Below are 22,900 nucleotides of genomic sequence, written 5' to 3'. Positions count from 1 at the left end.
TGCTTTTGTGAAGATGAATCAAACTCTCCCTTGTAAAATCCTCTCTGGGCTGTTGCTTCAATAATGTCAAGTGCTTCTTGTGATATATCATTGCAAGTATCTATTTCCTGTAATATATCATTATCAATTGTAACTGGTACTTGTGCTTGCATGGCATTCTCCCATTCAGGATCATATATATGACTTTCACCATCATCTTCTTCTGATGTTACTTTGTGGGAAAGCTCTGCAAATCTTTTCTGTCTTTGAGCAGAATAATCTAACTTAGCATCTTTGGATTCATACAGTAACTGCATATTGTTAATGATCTTGATATGACTTTTGAATAAGTCTGTATTCTTCCAAGTATTGAAGGCAGTATCCCAAGTCTCCTCAGGTGTCTTTAATGGACTTTGCTCATTGTGAGACCATGGTTTAAATAGTGCAAGCATAGCTATCATATATTTTTCATGATGTTCAATCTTGTCACTCCGGGGAATTGGATAGCCTTTGAGTACTGGATGGAACCCGTGGATCGTCACCTATATTCATTTTTTTGAAGCAATGAGTTATGTACTGTGGGTGTCCTGATTGAAATCGTAGGTAGGTTTTGATTTGTTTCTTTGATTCAGGTAATTCCTCCTTTGAATAGCCACACATCAGATCCCAAGCACAAATGTTAGAAAGGATTTTAGGTCGGAAAAAAATATCATTAAATAGTGAATTGTGTGAATGATTCTTCAATGAAAATTTGCCACTTTGCACAGTCTTTTCAGTGAGAAACACAAATGAATCATCAAATTCCCTTTGTTGGAGATTTTGCTGTGATGTATGCAGGTCTTCATTACCAGAGTCATTGATTGTCATATCAGACTCATTATCATTGTTCCAATTTGCAATATCAAAAATATCAGATGCAATTTCTCGAAGCATTCCTGACCAATAAAATATTGGATACCTACAATTTGTATAACAGCTTGGTGTCCCAATTAATTTACTGGCAATTTGCTGACCACTGAGCTCACGTTTACCAATGAGTTTGTTAACAGTTTTAATAAGAAATTGACGGCTATGCTCATATGTATCTAAGTTCCCATCAATATCCATAGGGGGGTTTTCAGTGAGCAATTTGATAGCTGCACATAGAGCAGAAAAAACAAAGGCTGTATCCATAGTATTTTTGATAGTATAGTTTCCAAAATATTGAAACATGGCCATTGCCACTGATCCCGATCCAATTGGCTTTGCATCAGTATTGCAACGTTCAGCAACTGTTATAATTGGATTATGACCATTTACATTACCATTATTACATTTGAGAACAAGGTATCCATCTTCATCAAAGTGGGTTTTTTCTACAATATCCCGAGGAAGTTGAAAACGACAATCTTTATTATCATCTCGCAAGGATCTCAGCTTAATAGGCAAATGTTTAAAGCAAGTATCAGTATGCTCATGTATCATACCAGCATTTTCAAGTATATTCCGGAGATCTTGGTTAAAGGAATTCCAATATTCAGGAATCTGAGGATTCATTGGCCGGCTCATTACTGGTTGTCGTTTATACATTCCCTTTGCTTGGATATATTTTTGAGTCTGTGTAGGAATATTTTGAGAAAATACATCATCATACCAATCAGTAAGATATTGAGCCCATTTTGGATCAGACTTGCACTTGCACTTGATTTCATTGGGGGATAAGCCATGCTCTAGCCAGATAAGCAGATGAATGTGTAATGAACCACGGCCTTGTGCTTCCATTACACCATAGTATACTGCAACTTCACTAAATACACCCTTTCTGTTCTGACGTTTTGTTCCTAGTAGAATATGCAATAAATTTTTAACTGAGATATCAAAAAATTGGGCAGCAGCAATGGGATTTTGTGCAATGCAAGTTGAACGTTCAAGATTCTCAGTATGGGGCTTCAGGTTATGAAATATCTGGTTTAAATCAATATCACGTCCTGCAATAACTTGAGCTATTGGATTATTTGTATCACTTGGATTCAATGTGAGAAATACATGAGGAAGACCATTGGTATGAACAACTGGAAATAATTCCTCTCTCATGTTCTGAACTTCTGACATTGAGCCTGGAATATTTTCACCAATATAGTTGATATATTTCATGAGTTGCTTAGCAGCCTTCTCACCCTCAGTTTCTGGATGTACAAATGGATTTTTCTTTAACTTCTCTGAAAACTCAGTGATTGTGTTGTTGGATAGCTTGCAAAGTAACATTTCGACATGTGGAAACCAAGTTCGCTTTACAGCCAATTTTGCATTGAAAGAAGTTTGGCGGCGTTGCAAAATATTTCCTATGACAAAAATAAATGATAAATGTGTTTGAAATCGAGAATTTGGTTTGCTCTGCAACAGATATGCAGTATGAGCCCGCATATCTATATGCCGGAATCCAACAGAACTGTTGGAGTGTATATCATTGTTTTCCATTATTCCAACACCATAAGGAAAAAGTGTTGGCCACAAATATGCATAAAGTTTTGGATTCTTATATGTGGATAAAGGAGTAGATCCAGATGGAAATTTGATGAAAGGTTTATTGCCCCTCTTGAGATGTTGTAGTGCACTAAGCTTGCGCATCTGATAAGTAGAATCAATATGGTCAGCATCTACAACTGTTGAAGACAGCATACCAGAGGATGAAACATTTTCATTAAATTGTTCAAAGTTTGCTTGTGCAGTATATGAGGAGCCTTCAGAATTGGAGGATATTCGGATAACACTCTTCAAAGGAATTGGAATGCCATTTTCTGGGTATTGGCTTGCATTGTTATACATTGTATCAAGATTGAGATCATAATACAATGGATTATTCATCTGAAGCCATTCAAGAGCCTCAATAATTCTTGATCTTCGAACAAGAAGAGGTGTTTGCATGAGAGTTTCAATTGTAATCTCTGCATCAGGAGACCCTACCAAAATAACACAAATTTCATCATGAATTTGTGATAATGGAGGAGGGAGGCAGGTTGCCAAAGGACCTGGATCTTGTGGAAAAATACATACATTTCCCCGAGAAGCATACTGTCCTGATGGGCCAAGCTCTAGTTTGAACATACATTTAGTAGCTCGAGCCCGTGCAATGCATTGTTCTTCAAGAAATGTTAGACCATTTAATGCATCTGGAAGATCACCAGTCCAAGTTCCATTTGCATAACTACGCAGTGGCAATTGGACAAAAGTACGCTGTGATTTATCACGTACTGAGGTATTGTCAGTAGATGTTTTGAATCTCACTTCACGTTTACATTGTATACAGAGCTGGTAGCAGCCATTACTAATTGTGTGCTGTTGAAAAGCTTTGATTTTAGCTTGTTTTGTCTTTGAACAAAGCTCCTGCACAGCTGTATTCAGTAAAGAAATATCCAAATCTGTGCAAAGAATGGAACAAATTTTGTCTACAGTCTCAAGAGTTCCACAAAATGAACATTCAACCTTTTTGATAGAGGTATTACAGCCAGCATCATATGATTCTTGCAAAATGGCCAATTTTTCATCCAAAGTTAAAATTTCAGGCCAGATTTCACTGTCAATAACAGGATCTGAATTTGTACTATTGAGAACTGGAGTTGGACTATGAGCAACTTTCTTCCTTTTGTGTGAAGAGGAGATGTGCTCAGATTTACGTTTATTGGAAGATTTCTGATTATAGTTTCGAAGTCCAAGGGCCTTGGCACACTCCAAAAATTCAAACTGAGAAATGCTAGGAACACTAAAAAACTTGACAATCTCTGCCTGGGCATGATAGATCAGACAATAATTAGAACATTGATGTTGAGCATAGTCAGTCAGCAAATCACTTTTATTTTTATGTTGATTGTAAGTATTGCGTGTACTCAAATTTAGGTGTAAAGATGCCATTTTGCGCAGATCATTACAAAGAATTGAGGATGACTGAATCAGGGCATGGAAAACCAACTGTTTTTGAGCAACAGTAAGACATGCAAAATTAGATGCATTGTATGAAGAGGAAGCTGAATGTGACAAAGATATAGATGGCAACACAGAAGCATTTAGAGTATTATCATTATCATTAACAGGTTCATTGATCCCGACAACGGGTGATGCAATCCCATTGAAGGGCATTGCTTGATATGCTGAGGAAGCAGTAAAAGGATTTGACTTAGACATATGAGGTGGGGGGAAAGAATATGCAACAGCTTTATTTATATTGAAATACATGAGTCAATTTGACTGAATGTAACTTACAATCAATTTAGTCAATGTGACTCCATTTCGGATCTAATGTCAAGATCCGAGCATCTGCACTGACTTCATTATACATAATACCACATGACCCGTGGGAAATGGACAAATCCAACTTCCCCTAGCATCCCCCCTACGAATCATACAATACATTTTTGTAAGGAGCCTTACCTAAAGGTTCGGCAATAATACAAAAAATAGTCTTCGCTCTCGCCGCTGGTCAATGGTTTATCATCGAATTAGTGAAGATTTGAGGCAACGAGCATTACAACTGCTTGAAAAGGATGGGGACATCACAGAGGTTGTCAAGAGTTTCAGCAAGAAAATTATGATACCGAAGGGCTCGCTATGCTGTTCGAGGAAGATGTCAGAAGCTCACTAGGATCCGTCTCTGTAATTGGACGAGATAGCTGAATGGATTGCCATTTTTCACGACAAGCCTATTTCACTTGGGGCTCTGTGCAAGAATTTGAAGGACTTTGGGCTTAATCGGAAGGTGATGAGGAGGCCTGCAAATCAACGCGAAGGGCTGTTGAGGACTGGGTGGATGGACTATATTTTAGCAACCTCTTCTCCGGAACAGTTGGTTTTTTTTGGATGAATCAAGCAAAGATGGTCGAACGAGCGCTAGCTCGGAGCGTGTGAAGTTTGGTTAACGCGTTTTCGACGACCCTCGTAGAGCGCTCATCACAGGAATAGTCGATAATTTCCTCGCGAGAAATACGTTTTAAACGACACATTGAGCGTTCAATCAAATTTATAATCCTCATGAACATTATTCACTCCCATTTTATCCCACTTTGAAATCATCTATGTATGTACCTGACGGATAATACGCGTCTTAGTACTCAGCGCTTCTGAAGTGCGTTCTTCAAATACTGTCTCTCCTGCCCTCCTGACCATTTCACACCATCCAGGCTTGCTAACCACCCACCGTGACACGGAGCTTCCTCCTGCTAGGTCACTTGGCCCAAGTTCCATAGGCGGCCCGTATCCAATAACTTGGGGAAACTCGTCGAACGATCTCTCTTCTACAGATGTGTATAACGCAGGGCCCGGGTTGTTTTTCGATGGACTCTCCCGGCCTTTTCTCTCACCCCTCCTCATGCACTTTTGCCAAGACCAAACCGCGACAGTACAAGGAACTCCTATGTGACTATCCAGCATCTGTAAACGGATGGCCATGTCAAGTGAGCTGATCATGTCCCTCAGTATACGCATGCATTATTAATACCTCTGGTGCCTGTCTGTTCCATGAATTATAGAATGCACCTCACGAAGCACACCCGTCAGAAGTCAATTCCACATATGGAAACTTTGTTTGATCCTCGAGATAGACAACTATACGTTACAACTACTCGAAGTATTGGTGAAGGTCCGTTTTTTGCCGTTTGGACAGATGTTCGTCAGAATGTAGACCTTTTCCTTCACTTCAAGCTGCGAAATATTTCCGAGAAGGTGTATTATCCTTGTCGTGAGCACATCTCACACTTCCGTCTGAGCAAGAGGTGCGTGCCAAAGCTCTCAACGCAGGGATCCCAAGACAAAGTGACGGATAATGCGCGGATTAATAGCTACTCGCTCAAAGATCAACACCCGCAAAATATCCGCGAAAGCTTTGACCTGCTGTGGATTCGATGCCTATAAAATGAGTACTACCGCATGCGGTTCCATTGTCCCTTCGAAAATCTGTCTAGGCAGTCATGTTTCGCTCTACTGCTCTGTTGACTTGCACATTCTTCGCCATTGCCTATGGCCAACAGATTGGTACTGGACTCGTTCATGTTATTCCTTACCGAGCCTCTGCTGACTAGATGTAGGGACACTTCTTGCTGAAAATCATCCTCCTTTGACCTGGCAGGAATGTACGTCTTCAGGCTGCACGACGCAATCATCCTCAGTTGTTTTGGATGGGAACTGGCGCTACCTACATCAGACATCGAGTTCGACTAATTGCTATGAGGGCAACACTTGGGACACTGCTCTCTGCCCAGGTCATTTGTTTTCTATGTTGGTGTTCCCACTTCGCTGACTCTACGAAAGATCCCACCACTTGTGCTAATAACTGTGCCCTCGATGGTGCTGACTACCAAGGTACATGGTTCCGATTGCAGACCCTCGATGCCTTTGACATACATCCGCAGGAACATATGGTGTCACGACCAATGGCGACTCTCTCACTCTCAAATTCGTGACTACTTCTCAACAGAAGAACGTTGGCTCTCGCTTGTATTTGATGGCTCCGGGAAGCAAAACCGAATATCAGACATTCAAGTTGGTCAATCAAGAGTTCAGTTTTGATGTGGATGTTTCTCAGCTCCCCTGTGGCTTGAACGGTGCCCTTTATTTCTCACAGATGGATGCAGACGGTGGTATGGTGAGCGAGCGAGGACCAACGTATATCTCTGCATCTCCTGACTTGACCTTGTAGGCCCGATTCTCTACTAACAAAGCTGGTGCTCAGTATGGAACCGGCTACTGCGACTCCCAATGTCCACACGATATTAAGTTTATCGACGGCCTGGTAAGTGTGTATCGGCCATTTTTACTGCGAGCTCACCTCGTCGGTGTAGGCTAATATCGTTGACTGGACTCCATCTACCAACAATCCTAACACTGGAACTAGGAATACCGGCTCTTGCTGTGCTGAGATGGACGTGGGTCTTCCCGATCTTCTGAACGTTGTTCCTTTTGCTCACGCGCGAACTCCTTTTAGGTCTGGGAAGCGAACTCGATGTCCGCTGCTGTAACTCCTCATCCTTGCACCGTCACACAACAAACAGCGTGCACAGGCTCTACATGCTCTTCCCCCAATTCGACTGCAGGTGTTTGTGACCAGGCGGGCTGTGACTTCAACTCATTCCGCCTCGGAGACACAACCTTCTATGGTCCAGGCCAGACTGTCGACACCACAAAGCCATTCACTGTTGTCACGCAATTCGTTTCCTCGAACAACCAGAGTACTGGCACTCTTTCTGCAATCCGTCGTCTCTATGTTCAAAACGGAAAGGTCATTCAAAACTCGGAGACGAATATTCCAGGAATTACCGCCACAAATGAAATTGACGCCACCTTCTGCGAACAGCAGAAAGTTGCTTTTGGTGATACCGACACCTTTGATTCCAAAGGCGGCTTGAGCGGAATGGGAAAAGCTATGTCCGCTGGTATGGTGCTCGTGCTCAGCCTCTGGGACGACTACGCCGTGAACATGCTCTGGCTTGACAGCGATTTCCCCACGAACGGAGGCACCAAGCCTGGAGTTGCTCGCGGCTCTTGCGCTGTTTCATCTGGGGTTCCTGCTACTGTGGAAGCTCAATCTCCAAATGCCCAAGTCATATATTCCAACATTAAATTTGGTGCAATTGGGACCACTTTTACTGCATAGGGTGGGTGCGGAGGTCGTTTTATCTTGTAATGCTCATTTTCATCTATATTTCAGAGATGGAAAAGTTACTCGTGTGAAGGGTAGCACAGCTGCTAGGAACGAGACGCATAAACCTAACAACGATGTAAAAAATCTTGCAAAGACTTTCGTCTATTCCCTCTTCCCTGCATCCTACCCCTTAGCCGTCAATAATTCTGAACCCGTTCATCTCTCCGAATGCTAAGATTGAGTGAGAGCCATAACTTGAATGTAATAGACGAGTATAATCTTGACGCAAATGTTCCCCGGAATAACGGGAATTAATCAGTGGCGAAGCGGTATTCTCAAGAAACCTTGTCCGATCTTCTGAAGGTTCAGTATCTTCTTCAGCACTACACGGAATTTGTCTGGCTAAACGACAAAAGATGCGAAACATAAATTCAGCTGACTGCTTCTGGGAGGTCTTTCTTCCATGTTCTGGATGTTCTGAAGGAGTCATTGGGTTTTTTTCGCAACAGATGTTTCCTAGTCTCTGAGATGGTTTTGCTAATGCGTGTCGATAAACTTTGCTTATCGCTTGAGGCATTTGTAGGTACTCCCTGGTACTCCTGGACATTCCACATACGGCACTGGAGCTGCCCCTGATCCCCGTATTGCATCTTTGGCAGGCACTGATGTCAAGGACTGGTTATTGATGGCCTATAGTCACTTTGAGCTTATTAGTAGGCTTCCGAGGTTTTGGTCAGGCTTCTTGAACCACCCATCCTTGGTGATATAATCCCTGCTTTCTGCCAGTAGCCTGATATATACCATGATATGATTTCACTACTTGGAGCTCTAATCAAACTCGCTGCACAAGTAATACAGAATATCTGACTTAGCGGCAAGGTTCAAAGCTACTATCTGCTGCTACATGAATATTCTAGATACGGATACGGTGCGAGTAGGAGACGAGTATGATTTCAATATATATACCCCTTGGAAAAATAGAAGTTAATCATTGGCGAAGTGGCATCCTCATAAAACCCTCTCCAGTTTTCTGAAGGCCCAATACGTTCTTGAGAGCTACCCGAGGTGGTTGTTCCGTGTTAGAAAATTTGAAACGTAAATTGAGACTAATCGTATTTCATCGATTGAGAAGACTCTCTTCCACTTCCCAGACTCTTATGGGGCTGTTGTGTTTGTTTCGTGGCGGGAGATCTTTTTCCAAACTGTGACAGATTCTTTGAATGGTCCTCCTCGGTTGAGGCATTTGCACGCGCTCCGGGAGATTCATCATCATTTGGTAAAGTTTTACTATGAACCGATGTCAAGGGTTGGCTGCCGATGGCCTGAGCACTCCTGAGCACCTTCATGTCCATTGTTTCGTTGGAAAAACGCAATGACACTGTAGAAGCAGAGCAAGATCAGGTTTAGAAGTAGAGACTCGATGAGGGATGTCACACACTTTATCAATGGCTTAAGATGCTTTGGCTTGGAGGGAACAGAGACATCCTCCTCACCATTTAGAATATTTGTATTGCTTTCGACCACTTTGAGCTCAGTAGTAGGCTGACGACGTAGTAAGATTTGCTTCTTTGAATGAAAGAACACTAGTCTGACATTAAAATATTAGGATCAAGTAATGGTCAATATCAAGTGACACCGCACCTTGTCAACCTCGTCGAAAATATTGTCTCCTTCGACAAGTGGTTGGTTTCTTCAGTGACTTTGTTTATGTTGAATTCTGCCGCCGCCGGAGTGATATTGCTTTGAATTTCAGGCGCCAGAGGGGGACCTTGTTGACACTTCTTCTTCATTAGTCTGTAATGTATAAATTAGGCAAAGAAAGATGAACTGAAAGGGGCCTAGGCCTCTAATGCATCCAAATGCTCATAAAGTTCGCATGCATTTGGAAAATTATTCATCGCTGATATATCTGAATCAAATTTGACGACTGGGGTAAATACGGGATCCCCATTGACGTTGTCAGGCCGCATAGTATCAATGATCGGGGCAAAGGCAGGGTGGTGGACTTCAATTTGAAGGGGTCTGTCGCCATCAATGCCCTCTATCATAAGCCTTCGACGCGGACTTGCTTTGCTCCCTTCGAGTTTAACAGTAAGCTCGTTGAGCTCATCCGGACGACGTTGAGCAAGGCTGTAGCGCTTTATATTAAGGAGAGAGCCTGATCCTTGCTCAGAAGTGGAAGATTTGTCTGCAAGAATCTATGCACAGTTCGATTGGGAACAGGAATACTTATCAAATTGATTGTAAATCTCACCTTCGGTTTTGGCGGAAGCTTTCTCCGCCTGGCATCTTCGCCCAGATATTTTCTCATTTGCCAAAGGCTTCGGTCTGTCATTTCGTATGCATTGCTATAATCCCTATCTTCTGTGGGTAACCTCACGCGTAAATCCTGTAAGTTGGGGTGATAGCAACCTGACCAAGGAAGCTGCTTGTTTAATTGAAGGGAAATTCGTGATAGTGGATGGTTTGTCTCCGGGGAAACGGTGACGCACATGTCTTCCTGGATATCAAATCGAGGAATCGGAATGTTCAAGCCTTTTTGTAGAGGCCTAATGGAGACTGTCTGATATTTACGATTGGGTAGAGGAAGGTGGACGTGCTTCAAAACCAAACAGATACAGTCATAATAAGTAAGGCAGGACTCGTTGAAAACATTAAGCCACGTACGTTCACCAAAATCCCGACATATTTATGGAGGGGAAAATTGTCAACTTCTTCACTTATATGTGTGTAGTCCTCCGGATCGCAGTGATGGAGCTCCAGTGTTTTTTGCACGTCAAAAGAAAATGCCACGTACATTCCTTCGAAAGGAACAAAGAGAGAGGTGGTATTGTATTTGCCAGAGTTCGACATGTTCAGGATTAACAAGAGATGGTACGGAATTGGAATCCTTTAAGGATAATGAGAACAGAATCAAGAACAATAAAAATAAGGAAGAACAAGGATCGAAACAACGCACAAGTAACGCTGACGACCCGCTGGACCCACATTGATCTGTTAATCATCATTCAATGTGAAAAAAGGACAAGGTTGAGGTGGGTTAAGTATGGACAAAGGACAAACGTCAGGTTAGTCGGACACCGCCGGATCGGAAGACAACCTGTAAAGCTCTAGGCATTGGATGAAACGACGCTTCGCGTCCACAGAGCACGAGTTCATGGCGACGTGGTTCGGAGAAACTGTACTGTTTATATTCCAGGTTTGATTTGACAGGAAAAATACCCAAACAACAATTGTAAAATGGATGCGGGACCTTTGATCTTTTTCCTCGTCCCTTCCATCATACTGTATCCAAATACTTAGCGGTCATGAAAAACTCGAACCATTCATTCTCGAAGATTGATAGCTACTGAATGTGGGAGGCCAACGGTATTTCGAGGCCGGTGAAACCGAGTTACAGACATTGATCAGTGGTGAAGCGGCATTCTCAAGGAACCTTGCACGATATTCCGAAGGCCTAGTTTATCCTTTAGAACTACTCAAAGACCTTAGTTCAATATCAGAATGATAAGTATGAATCGGATCGTACTATTCTTCATTGATTTGGGAGAAGACTCTTCATCATTGATAGATTTTCTCGTATCTCTTATGGTCGCTTTGAGCTCCTTCGTAGGCTTACGAAACGCTGTAAAAGTTTCCGTCTTCGAAAGAAACGATGCGAATCTGTAATTGGAAATCAGGGGGAGGAAATTGTGGCTGATGTAGTATATAATACACACCTTGTCAACTTCTTTGAATATCTCTTCTTCTTTGACAGATGATTAGTTTCTGCAGCAACTGCATTCGTACTGAGATCCGCCGCTCCGGTTATACAGCCTTGAACCTGGAGAGTCAGAGGTGGACCTTGTTGACACTTCCTCACTAGTCTGCAGTCGGGCGATTGAATTAAGAAAGATTTGTCGAGACTAAGAGTGAATGCACAACTTACGCCTCGAGCGCATCCAAACAACGACATAACTCTAAGCCACTAGGAATATCTTTCAAAGCTGCGATATCTGAGTCAAACTTCACAACTGGGGTAAAGATAGCGTCATTGTCGACATAGTTTGGCCGAGAAGCTTCAACGATCGGGGCAAATGCAGGATGGTGAATGTCAAACTCGAGCTTGGGTATATCACTGTCTGTACCCTCAACAACAAGCTTTTGCGTAGGACCCAATTCATTTCCTTGAATCCTTATAGCAAGTCCAGAGTCAGGGTAGGATTGGGCTAGGTTATGTTGCTTCATGCTAAGCAGTGAGCCTGATCCTGGCTGAACTGAAGATATTTCTACAGGTTCCTAGGAAGATATAAGTAAGATAAAGAGGATGTGATATTGGTTTTTCGAATAAGTTGTACCCACTTGCGAGTCCAGCGGCAACTTTCTCCTCTCAAAATCTTCACCCAGATAATCTCTCATTTGCCAAAGTCCCCAATCCGTCAGTTCATATGCATTCCTGTAGTCTCTGAATTCTGTGGGTAACCTTACTTCTATGTCCTGAAAGTTGGGGTGGTAACAGCCTGACCAAGGAAGCGGTTTGTTTAATTCAAGGGATGTTCGTGCCAGTGGATGGTCTGTCTCGGGTGACACTGGAGTACACATATCTTCCCTGATATCAAATTGGTGAACGGGGATGTTGAGTCCTTTCTGAAGAGGTCGAATAGCAACTCTGTGGTATTTCCGTTGGGTAAAGGAAGGTCTGTGTGCTTTCGGGAAATTTAGTGTTTGCAACGACTCAGAGATCGAAGGATCACGTACATCCACCAAAACTCCGACATATTTTAAGACTGGAAAATTCTTCACTTCTTCCTTGAGATGAGCATAGTCCACCGGGAAGCAGTTATTGAGTTCCAGTGTTTTCTCAATGTCGAAAGAGAAAGATATATACATCCCTTCGAAAGGAACGAAGAGTGAACTAGTATCGAATCCGGAAGTCATGTTTCGTAGAATTGGGGGCAAAATGAAAACTTTCGCATTGGTGACTGTAATTATGGCGAGTGAGAACAAAGCCAATCGAAGAACAAAAGTTGAGCATCAAAGTCATAATACAAGGCTGGTACAAGGTAACGAATGTCTACCATTCACACGGTAACAATCGGATTGTAGTATTAGTCTAAGTAAGCCAGCGCGCCCTCGCTCTTTTTTTCCTGCGAAGGCAACTTTTACGAAGTCATTGCAAGGAGCTTTACAACTTGCACTACTTACAAATGGTTAACAATCCGATCATACACCCACCGAACGTTCTCAAAGTCAATTTAAAAAAAAATCCGTCCAGAGAGTGACCTGGTGTCACCAGGAGTAGCCAGTCTCTGCGTCCAGGCATAAATTTCAACACGCGAAAGAGCATTGAAAGAGTAGGAAAGAGCATGGACATGTATCATAGCTAGTTCAAATACATACCAACTTTGATGTACCGCGAAGTTGAGATGGAATCTCCAGGCCACACTTCTACTTCCTTCAAGAAACGTATCGCATCTGCGGAGTGCAAAGCGAGGGACAAAGGATGGGTAGTTCTGAGATTACGACTACGACTGGCGCTGCATTCCGGCCTTACCTTTCAGCACAAAGGCTTCAAGGAAACAACCTCCGTTTACAGCTGAGACACTGATCTTCCACTAGCTCTGGCCATTTCTTAACTCATTGAACGTAGATTTAATCACACCGCCAATGATCTTTGCAATTACTACCTTCGTATGAACAACCTCGATGTCTGTTATTGAATGGGGTACGTCCCAAATCGTGATACAACTGTGAAATACTGATAAAAGATACAGGTATTCACAGCTATCTCGAATCCCTCGGAAAAATCGGACCTAATCAGTGGCGAAGTGGCATCCTCATGAAACCCCGCCGAAGGCCCAATACATTATTGAGAACTGCTCGAAGATTTTGGCTCAACGTTAGAAGATTTGAAACAAAAACTGAGACTCACCGTTTTTCATTGATTTGGGAGAAGACACTGGACTCTTATTATGTTGTTGTGATTGTTTTGTAGCGGGAGATCTTTTTCCAAACTGCGATGTGTTCTTGTCAATATGGGTTGATAAATTGTCCTCATCAGTTGAGGCATTTGCAAGCGCTTCAGGAGCTCGAGAGTCATCATCATCGGATACAGTAGTATGCGCTGGTGTCGAGAATTGGCTGTCAATGGCCTGAGCATGTTCGTGTCCATTTTTTCGTCGGAAAAATGCAATGACACTGTGGAAACAGCGAGATCAGGTTTGAAACCAGAGAGTCAATCAGGGATTACACACTTCATCAATGACTTAAGATGCTTTGGCGTGGATGGAACCGAGACAACCTCTTCACCGTTCAAAGAATTTGTATCGCTTTCGGCCGCTTCAACTCGGAGCTCATTAGTAGGCTTACGTGGACCCGGTAGGTTTTGCTTCTTTGAAGGAAACCAAGCTAGCCTGTTGAATGTCAGGCTAGGACAATGGGTAAGCCAAAGTTATACTGCACCTTCTCAACTTTATCGAAAATATCTTCTCATTCAGCAAGTGATTGGTTTTTGTAGTGAACACATCTGCGCTGATGTCTACTGTTGCCGCTGCAGTGATATCGAGTTGAATTCCTGGTGCTAGAGGTGGACCTTGTTTGCACTTTTTCACTAGTCTGTAATACACCAATCAGAACAAGGAAGTTAGGTTCAAACATCCACCTACGCCTCTAATGCATCCAAATGATCGTAAAGTTCATAGGCATTTGGGAAATCGTCCACAGCTGATATATCTGAATCGAATTTCACAACGGGTGTAAATTCAGAGTCATTATCGACGGAGTCAGGTCGGATTGTATCAATAATTGGGGCAAATGCAGGATGGTGAACTTCAAGTTCGAGGCGTCTGTCGCCGTCTATTCCCTCTATTACAAGCTTTCGGCTTGGACCTGCTTCACTTCCTTCAAGTCTATAATTAATAGCATGCTCATCTGGGCGGCTTTGAGCAAGACCATGAAGCTTCATATCCAGAAGCGAGCCTGGTCCTGGCTCATGAGTGGAAGAAACTTCAACAGGTACCTACGACAGTAAGCTTCAATGAGTACGAGAATTTCCACTTACTCCATGTAATTAAACTCACCTCCGATTCTGGTGGAAGTTTTCTCCGCTTGGCATCTTGACCCAAATACTTTCTCATCTCCCACAGGCTTCGATCCGTCATTTCGTACGCATTACTGTAATCCCTACTTTCTGTGGGTAACCTTACATTTATATCCTGTAAGTTGGGGTGATAGCAACCTGACCAAGGAAGCGGCTTGTTTAACTGAAGAGATATTCGTGATAACGGATGGTCTGTCTCTGGTGAAACGGGGGTACACATGTCTTCTTCGATACCAAATCGAGGAATTGGAATGTTTAATCCTTTTTGGAGGGGTCGAATCATGACTTTTTGGTATTTTGTCTGAGGTAAAGGGAGATCTGCATACTGAAATTTCGAAGGTCAGTGGAAACTTTCAACTTTCAACAAATTATGCAGTGAAACACGAACGTCTATCAAGATTCCAACATATTTCACGGCAGGAAAGTTCTTGATGTCTTCGAAAAGATGTGCGTAGTCCTCCGGGTCGCAATGATGAAGATCCAGTGTTTCTTGAATGTCAAATGAGAATGTTATGTACATCCCTTCAAAGGGAACATAAAGGGAGGTGGTATCAAAATCGTCAGAATCGGACATGTTCAGGAAGTTGGGGTATCAGTCGATGGAAAGAAATGCCTTGAGCTTTTAGAATCAACTTTTATTTAAAGTGAAGGTAAGAAGAACAATGAAAACAAGAAAGAACAAGGGGCAGAAATTGAGGCGTGTAACGTTGACAACTGGTTGGACCCACACTGACTCACATGCACAAATAATCAGAAATAATCACTGCTACACCAGCCGTTACCAGTCACGTTTACCCTCCTTCTTTCTTCTACGGATTACAAGGGACTAAGTACATCGAGTTTCTTTGGTTCTTGTCATGGTTACTTTCATCACGACGAGCATTTATTTTTTTTAGCAATTCAAAAGGGTTCAAATTCCTTGTACTTACTACTTCGGTCATAATAATCGGTCTACTACCAATTCCTGAATGCACTTAAAAGGTCGACTGTCTTTATCCCCATCATCCATATCCAGCACATTCATCATATCTCCTAATTATTACGCTGTCACTGCTTCCCTCTGATAATTTTCCGAAATCCCATTCACACCATTTGCCACTCAACAACTCCTAAATCTCAATGCAATCCGCCGGTTCGGTTCAAGCAATTCACGACTCAGTGTTCAGACCTTTGTTCACTTGCGCAATGGACAAGCTACCTACTGAACATTCAACTGAACTTGTTATGAAACTTGCTGAACAACAAATGCGCCTAGATAAAAAGTTTTACAACGGACATGGACTGAAAAAGAGACCATGTATTATTTCCGGTGACACTTCGAAGACATTCTCGCGGCCAGGCTCGAAGAACACCGGACTTGTCCCAATCGTTCTTATGGCTACTTTTGCGGGCAGCTCCCTCAATACATTGTCCAGCATGCATCAATGCTTTTCTGCCCCGGTTCTTACTACTGGCCAAAATCAACATTTCCGTGACTATTTTTCTTACGTTCATCCCTTTGAGCAGGGATTGATTACGGAAAAACGTTTTATTTCGACAATACCTGAATGGAAATCAAATCACAGGAATGCACAGCAGTACATTATTTGTTATGAGTATATGGTGCCAACCTCCCAAATTAAAGCATGGCGTTGCTCAAGTGCCGCGGAATATGCCCTAGATGATGATAATCAATTCAAGTTGACAACACTCTGCAAAAGGAAGAGGCAGGGATGGATTAGAGCTTTGAAGTTGCATCCACAGTTCTATCATAACATGGTCACCGATTTACTGGTATGTCACTTAAACTGAGCTTGACGAATCAAAATATAATTGCAGAGTTATGTGTCCTAGGATTTTAGACACTCTTCGAATTGTGAAGAAAAACATTTGGTTCGTCCATTCAATGCGTATGTCTGTGCTCAACAGGGGGCATTGACGGGTGAAATTCCTAGTTTGATTCGTGCACTTCTTACATGAATAAAGGGTATCAGAGCCGTGACAATTATAAGAGTTCAAGGGTCACTGTAAATGAACAGGCGATGAGTGCCTTGTATGAAACAGACAGTCCAACCAATATCACTCCATTCCAAACAACAGAGGGCATAATGCCTCCTCAATTAGTGTCGAAGTCCTGTTTATTCACATGGTCTCCAGAGCCTGATTCAACAGAATATACGGAATTAGTGAGTACTATGATAACACTATGTGCAGCACAAATTTAATCTCATAACTAGGATTGGAGCCCGAGAAATGACTCGGAGCAACCTGAATTACTATTGAAGGTTTGTTCTTTTCCTGAAGCGGATGAATCAAACTATGAGATTTACTGACATACTCATCATACTTATCAGCCTGACTACAATTCAAGCAGGACTTTCATATCAAACGCCAACTTGCAGCTGAAGCAAAATAATAAAAGTCATATCGAAATAGTATGTTTTTATTTGCTTTGGAAACAATGCATTTTAATATCCCAAACAGTCTTCGAGAGATTCATTGATCTCAAGTAATTTCCGGTTCCCGATGGATAAATCATCTTCTCAAATCTCGATTGTAGGCTCTTTTTTTCCTTCTCGTTATGATCTACTCTGAATGTGCTTTGTGCTCAGGAGAGGCCGCCCTCTGAAAGATCCTACCAATCAACGTGGTCCGTGGTGTCAAGTAAACGCGGAAGGAAGGGGAGGAGGATGTCCGGGGCAGGTTTGAACTTCACAAAGCGGTTTGGCATAAGCAAGGTTCAGAAGGACTAAGAACTTGTGTATAAACCTATCGTCATTGGGTAGAAAGGTCGAATATTTTTTTCCTGTTCTGTTCTGTTTTGTTGCATTATTGTTAAAGTATACGCAGTAGTCTAGGCTCATTTAATAGCATACATACATCGCATGCTGACCCAGTGCTGACCAGTGTTGAATCATTTCGCATGGAGTGACTTGAGTAGCCTTGGCATCAACGACAAAATCGTCAATCTCACCGGGCTAACTCGGACCCTAGGCCGAATAGCACTACTATACATGAACAAAACTTGCACCTATTCCATTCAAATACAACCCATTCTCCACCTCATCACCTTCTCGATTGACTTCGATCTCCTGCCCCCCATCGCCAGCAGCAACTCCATGGCTGATTGTGACTTGGTTCCAATTTCCTCGTCACAGCAAGCCACAGCTTCAACAGGTCGTAAGCAATCGTGCGTAGATTGCGAATTATGAGTGCTCAGATTTAACTCGGTCAAGGGAGGCAAGGATATGATGGTTGTTGTTGTCGAGGATGAATGATAATCAAAATAGTTCTGATTTCTCCGGGCATGGTCTTGGATGAGTTTTTCCAGTCCAGCGACAGTTACGGGTACTGGGTCTGTCACGTCGGTTCCGGGTCCCAAGGGTATAGCTGAATCCACAGACGAATCAAATCGTCCAAAAATTGGTTGGAGGACATTTTCATTTTGAACCACGTCTAGTAAATCTCTGTTTCGCAGGCGATCGTCGAATGACCCGCAAACAGAGAACGTTGCTGCCTCGTCGTCATCATAGTTTTGTTGTCCATCGCGCGTTTGAGGGACAGGAGGAGTTTGAATGCAGGGATTGGGTATACAGTATGTTGCCGGGGATGGGATAGCGACACTAGTACGATTTTGAACATGTTGAGTTGTGTTCCAAGTTGGATCAACATAGGCCCATAACCCTAACGGTCTATGAGTGGGCGCTCGGTGGAGCTGGAAGGCCTGAGCTTCAAGTTCGTTCGGGTGCGCTGGTCGATAAAATGGAGTCGTGTATGACATTCTATGAGGTTGTGTCAGTTCAGGTAAAGCGGAAGGTATTCTTGAACAAGTGATAAGCTCTATGTGTCGTAAAGTGCAGTGTTTGTAACTGAAATCACCCTTTAGAAACCAGTTTCCCTCCGATACGACTTGTTGGAATTTGACTATTACTATCAACTTGTGGTTGGACCGGGTATTCTGGTAAGTAGCGACGTTCGTTCATCCACATGGTCGCATGTGTATGGAAAAGGGTGCCCAGGTCTGAGAACTTATACGATGGGTGCTGTACGTGTGAAGAGTGGGTGGTGCTGTGGAAATTGTAGTGAAAGAACTTGCACTTTTTGTGAGGAACAATGGTCGGGTCGTGAGAAGTTAGTACCTACGCGACTCCCGCTCTGACCTTGGATCATTTGAACCAAATTCCGTATTGCCGAATTCCATGACTGCAATGCAAATAAAAAGGTGCAGAATGAAACTTGAGTGACAAATGAAAGAGGAGGAGGAGCAGTTGAGACAAAGTGAAATGTTCGGGGGGTGTTGCTGCCGTCCAATTGGAGATCCAAAAACACTGCACTCACTCCTTGATGTTATGTGCAAGTGCTGGGTCATCGCGCTTCCAGGCGCTTCCGTATTCTATTCCAGATCATTGCTTCCAGTTTTGAGCATGGCTTGATGTGTTCGGTAGAATACTTTCTGCTGGAAGCGCCAGCCTGTTTTTTTACGCCCTGAAGGAGATATTAATCAAGACGCTGCGTGGCCTATACTCGTTGCGGATTTTTGCGATGGCGTGTATGAACCCACCCATCATGATGTCCAGCATCTGGAAGCAGGTCCGACATTGAAAATGCTATATTTCATTGGCGCACAGTGAGAATTTTTCTGAAATTTACTCCGTTCAAAAGGTGTGAATAGATTTTCGACATCAATCTTGAGCTTGAGGTAGATCGGAGGGACATAGACAGAAAATCAAATTCGAATACTTACGCACACAGGACCATAACAGCGGAGCGAAGCAGTAGACTGAAAACCGCTCACCTGTAAGGGCGGGTAGCGAAGTTCAATATCCTATAACCAGCAGTGTGCTAAGTCACTACAGGAAGTGTTTAGGCTGAAGGTCGATGTTGTAGGCCGAAGTAACAGTAGGAGATAGCTTGAGCGCCCGGAATTCGCTTTGACATTATTTGATGACATAACAGTATACCTGTCTCTCCCGTTCGATCAAGAGGTGAGGGAGATTCAGATCGGGGGTACTTATGTTGCCACGCGAAAGGCCCTGACCAAGCCCAAGCCGAGCTGCACGGCATCCTATGACGGTTCGAGAGGCCATAAAACTTGTTCGAAATCTTCGAATACCTGTGTTTGTGTCACTTATTGATGATATCCAACTACTTAGGTACAGTCTGGAAGGTATATGTGAGCTTGAAGGGCGTTTGAGACAGTTCTACAAATAGACCCTGCCTGGACTCTCTATTCATTGGGGGGGGGGGGGGGGGGTCGTGAGAATCGTGTACCCGATCTGAATCTCCCTCACCTCTTGCGTTCGATTACCCGGTCCATACATACACAACTCCTTCCGTCTCCAAAAAATGAGCATTCTCCAAATGCCACGGCGATGAAATTCTTATCGAGGATAACAGGTATGTCTCGGAGGTTTTTTTAATGATTTATATGTTTATAAATGTCAAACTTTTTCAAACTATCTTACAGGCTTATCTCGCTCCTTCGATAAGCATTCAATTGGATTGTTATTAGTACTGATGGGCATATGGCTGCATCTGTGAGTTTGAATTTCCCAGAAGAACGAGATTACTTGGACTGATCTACCCATGTCTTCTTCGTCGCTTCGGAAGAATCAGCCTGAGAGTATTGACCCTCCTAATCTCAATACTCTCGAAAGCCAAGTTGAGACGGAATCACCAGGCCGAACTTCTTTCAAAAAACGTATTGCATTCGCAAAGCGCAAAGTTACAACGAAGGATGGGTGGTTTGGAGACTATGACTACGCCTGGCTCTGTATTCCGGCCTTACCTTTTAGCGCGAAGGCTTCAAGAAAACAACCTCCGTTTTACAGCTTAGACGCTGATCTTCCACTGGCTCTGGCGATCTCTAGCGGGCTTCAGCATGCTTTAGCTATGCTTGCTGGTATGTGTCCCATCGGCATAATGCGCACCTGGAGCTCATAGAACGTACATAGGTTTAATCACGCCGCCAATCATCTTTGCAAGTTCGTTAAATCTGGACAGTACCACCTCAGCGTACATGATATCGGCGTCTTTAATTGGATGTGGTGCGTCCAAAATCACAATAATAAACCAATTACTGATTGATGGTACAGGTATTCTCAGCCTTGTCCAAATATCTCGAACCCCTTTGTTCTATGGATACTACTTGGGAATGGGTTTGATAAGTGGTGAGCGTCTTACAGCATTCTACCTCATTTAATGATAACATATTGCAAATAGTCGTTGGTACCAGCTTTGCAACACTATCTACCGCGAGTGCTGTACGTTAATATCCAGTACTTCTAGGTGCCATGTTTATATTCTATAGATATTCGACGCTATGTACCAAGATGGAACATGTACATCAACTGTGGACTCCGATGGCACCGCGGTTCGTAATGCATGTCCAGATGCCTACGGTAAAGTGTTAGGTTCGTTCTAGTTCATCTTTCTTCATTTTCATGCACAATATTCATTTGCTGAACGGCAGGAACATCTCTTATCTGCTCGTTCCTCGAAATGTTCCTCGCGTTCATCCCTCCTCGTGTCCTCAAACGTATTTTCCCTCCATTGGTTACCGGTATGTATACACAATTCCGGATTGAAACATCGACCTCCTCCTCAACTTCTCCCTTCCAGGAACTGTCGTTTTATTGATCGGAGCATCGCTTATTGGTAGCTCTGGTGTCCCAAACTGGGGCGGAGGCTCGAACAACTGTCAGACAGCCCCAACCGGTATTTACGCGCTGTGTCCGACTACTCTCGCACCAAGGCCTTTACCGTGGGGCTCACCTGAATTCATCGGGCTTGGGTTCTTGTCTTTCATCAGCATCGTGCTCACCGAGATGTTCGGTTCGCCATTCCTAAAAAACATCAGTATTATCGTCGGTCTGGCTGTTGGATGTATCGTCGCGGGTGCCACTGGCTACATCGATGGATCCAGTATCTCTAGCGCTCCCCCAATCACCTTCTTATGGTAATCATTCTCTTCCAAATTCTTTTTTTTGCGTTCCTGAATCATGTTCCAAGGGTTCATACTTTCAAGATCGGTGTATATCCTCCCGCCATCCTTCCAAGTAAGCTAATGTGAACCTTTTACTTAACATCCTGGGTCTAATTTCGTTCCTAGTGTTAGCAGTATATGGTGATTAATCAGTCAACTATCTCCTTGTTTTCGACGTTTGACAGTTCCCTTTCCTTAGTCTCTCTGGCCATGGAAGCAATAGGCGACATCACCGCATCTGCGGAATGTTCTCGCGTGGACGTACGTGGAATTGAGTTCGACTCCCGGGTGCAGGGAGGGGTCTTGGTAAGTAACGTGTTTCTCTTACTTTCATGTTAAAGCTTGGACAACTCACAAATCCCAAGAGTGATGGTATTGGGGGGTTCCTTTCAGCTCTATTCACGGTCACTCCTTTATCAATTTTTGCTCAGGTGAGCTTAGAACAATCTCTCATCCCATATGAATCTCATTTCAGTTGCAGAATAATGGTGTAATCGCCATGACACGCTGCGCGAATCGGTCTGCTGGAAGATGGTGTTGCGCATTCCTCATCCTTTTTGGTGTATTAGGCAAGATATCTGGCGTTTTCCTTGCTAGTGAGCGCTCCGCTTCGCCAGAGTCCACACATTTCTGAATGATCCTTCGTACTACCTAGTCCCGAATCCAGTCATTGGCGGTGTCACAACGTTCCTCTTTGCTTCTGTTGTGGTAAGATTCATCGACAATTGAGGCGTCGATTTGTGACCCCAAGTTCTTCCTTCCTAGGTGTCTGGTATTCGGGTTCTTGCATTGATGCAGTTCACCCGCAGAGATAGATTCGTCCTCGCGGCGGCTATGTCATTCGGCATTGGGGATCTGCTTGTTCCAAAAATATTCACTGAACTTTTCAATGGCGTCAACAATCCCAACAGTGGCCTGCAAGGTCTCTTCAACTCGATCACCATCATTTTAAGCACTCCTTGTACGCGCTTCCCTCTCTTATATCACAAGTCGTCTGAACACTGATCTTACATTCGGATGTAGTCCTCGCAGCAGGGATCGTTGCAGTGATAATGAATCTGGTTCTGCCACAGGAAAAGGATGCGGAGGAAGAGAAAGAGAGCGATGTCGAGTCGTCGATTGGGGAACGCAAAGAGGAGGTTACATCGTAGTCTTTGAGTATGTGAAATGGATACTATTATTACTGTTACGAATAAGAATATGTCTGACCGTAGGAGTTCTATAGACCAAGATGATCCGGCGGATAAATAGGACTTGGCTGTTCCCTGATTAC

The 22,900-nt window shown here is 43.3% G+C and overlaps 7 protein-coding genes across 7 annotated transcripts; 3 read left to right on the top strand and 4 right to left on the bottom strand.

The window, feature by feature from the left end:
- Window positions 1–5,915: 5,915 nt before the first annotated feature.
- C8R40DRAFT_1052812 (cellobiohydrolase I-II) lies at window positions 5,916–7,597 on the top strand (the record flags this gene model as incomplete). The annotated part of the gene is made up of 7 exons (XM_046224783.1): window positions 5,916–5,979; window positions 6,033–6,206; window positions 6,256–6,306; window positions 6,357–6,589; window positions 6,644–6,736; window positions 6,786–6,869; window positions 6,929–7,597. 7 exons carry the CDS (start codon window positions 5,916–5,918, stop codon window positions 7,595–7,597), a joined length of 1,368 nt encoding a protein of 455 aa, XP_046083493.1.
- Window positions 7,598–9,423: 1,826 nt separating this feature from the next.
- C8R40DRAFT_1239238 (uncharacterized protein) lies at window positions 9,424–10,548 on the bottom strand (the record flags this gene model as incomplete). The annotated part of the gene is made up of 3 exons (XM_046233480.1): window positions 10,253–10,548; window positions 9,840–10,184; window positions 9,424–9,783 (listed from the first exon to the last, which is right to left on the bottom strand). Exons 1-3 carry the CDS (start codon window positions 10,436–10,438, stop codon window positions 9,424–9,426), a joined length of 891 nt encoding a protein of 296 aa, XP_046083492.1. The 5' UTR covers window positions 10,439–10,548.
- Window positions 10,549–10,767: 219 nt separating this feature from the next.
- On the bottom strand, window positions 10,768–12,303 carry C8R40DRAFT_1118118 (uncharacterized protein). The gene is made up of 5 exons (XM_046228682.1): window positions 11,927–12,303; window positions 11,514–11,863; window positions 11,305–11,451; window positions 11,115–11,248; window positions 10,768–11,060 (listed from the first exon to the last, which is right to left on the bottom strand). The coding sequence occupies exons 1-5, from the start codon at window positions 12,164–12,166 to the stop codon at window positions 10,993–10,995; spliced, it is 939 nt and encodes a 312-aa protein (XP_046083491.1). The 5' UTR covers window positions 12,167–12,303; the 3' UTR covers window positions 10,768–10,992.
- Window positions 12,304–14,048: 1,745 nt separating this feature from the next.
- Window positions 14,049–15,359, bottom strand: C8R40DRAFT_499528 (uncharacterized protein). The gene is made up of 3 exons (XM_046235261.1): window positions 15,052–15,359; window positions 14,644–14,988; window positions 14,049–14,582 (listed from the first exon to the last, which is right to left on the bottom strand). Exons 1-3 carry the CDS (start codon window positions 15,235–15,237, stop codon window positions 14,226–14,228), a joined length of 888 nt encoding a protein of 295 aa, XP_046083490.1. The 5' UTR covers window positions 15,238–15,359; the 3' UTR covers window positions 14,049–14,225.
- A 504-nt stretch (window positions 15,360–15,863) lies between these two features.
- On the top strand, window positions 15,864–17,612 carry C8R40DRAFT_1266992 (uncharacterized protein). The gene is made up of 7 exons (XM_046233951.1): window positions 15,864–16,436; window positions 16,497–16,535; window positions 16,598–16,828; window positions 16,880–16,927; window positions 16,997–17,077; window positions 17,127–17,198; window positions 17,255–17,612. The coding sequence occupies exons 1-7, from the start codon at window positions 15,888–15,890 to the stop codon at window positions 17,393–17,395; spliced, it is 1,161 nt and encodes a 386-aa protein (XP_046083489.1). The 5' UTR covers window positions 15,864–15,887; the 3' UTR covers window positions 17,396–17,612.
- Window positions 17,608–19,132, bottom strand: C8R40DRAFT_499483 (uncharacterized protein). Its single transcript, XM_046235260.1, has 4 exons — window positions 18,981–19,132; window positions 18,786–18,845; window positions 18,522–18,733; window positions 17,608–18,463 (listed from the first exon to the last, which is right to left on the bottom strand). The coding sequence occupies exons 2-4, from the start codon at window positions 18,810–18,812 to the stop codon at window positions 17,683–17,685; spliced, it is 1,020 nt and encodes a 339-aa protein (XP_046083488.1). The 5' UTR covers window positions 18,813–18,845; window positions 18,981–19,132; the 3' UTR covers window positions 17,608–17,682.
- A 755-nt stretch (window positions 19,133–19,887) lies between these two features.
- On the top strand, window positions 19,888–22,881 carry C8R40DRAFT_1118094 (permease family-domain-containing protein). Its single transcript, XM_046228681.1, has 17 exons — window positions 19,888–20,039; window positions 20,110–20,179; window positions 20,253–20,544; window positions 20,597–20,689; window positions 20,738–20,812; window positions 20,865–20,905; window positions 20,953–21,055; window positions 21,115–21,204; window positions 21,264–21,600; window positions 21,654–21,700; window positions 21,754–21,768; window positions 21,827–21,933; window positions 21,993–22,058; window positions 22,109–22,223; window positions 22,283–22,335; window positions 22,393–22,588; window positions 22,651–22,881. The coding sequence occupies exons 2-17, from the start codon at window positions 20,168–20,170 to the stop codon at window positions 22,776–22,778; spliced, it is 1,770 nt and encodes a 589-aa protein (XP_046083487.1). The 5' UTR covers window positions 19,888–20,039; window positions 20,110–20,167; the 3' UTR covers window positions 22,779–22,881.
- Window positions 22,882–22,900: the final 19 nt, after the last annotated feature.

This window comes from Lentinula edodes (assembly GCF_021015755.1).
Source record: "Lentinula edodes strain Le(Bin) 0899 ss11 chromosome Unknown C8R40scaffold_32, whole genome shotgun sequence".
Classification (NCBI taxonomy): Eukaryota; Fungi; Basidiomycota; class Agaricomycetes; order Agaricales; family Omphalotaceae; genus Lentinula; species Lentinula edodes.
This window is presented reverse-complemented; position numbering and strand designations above follow the sequence as displayed.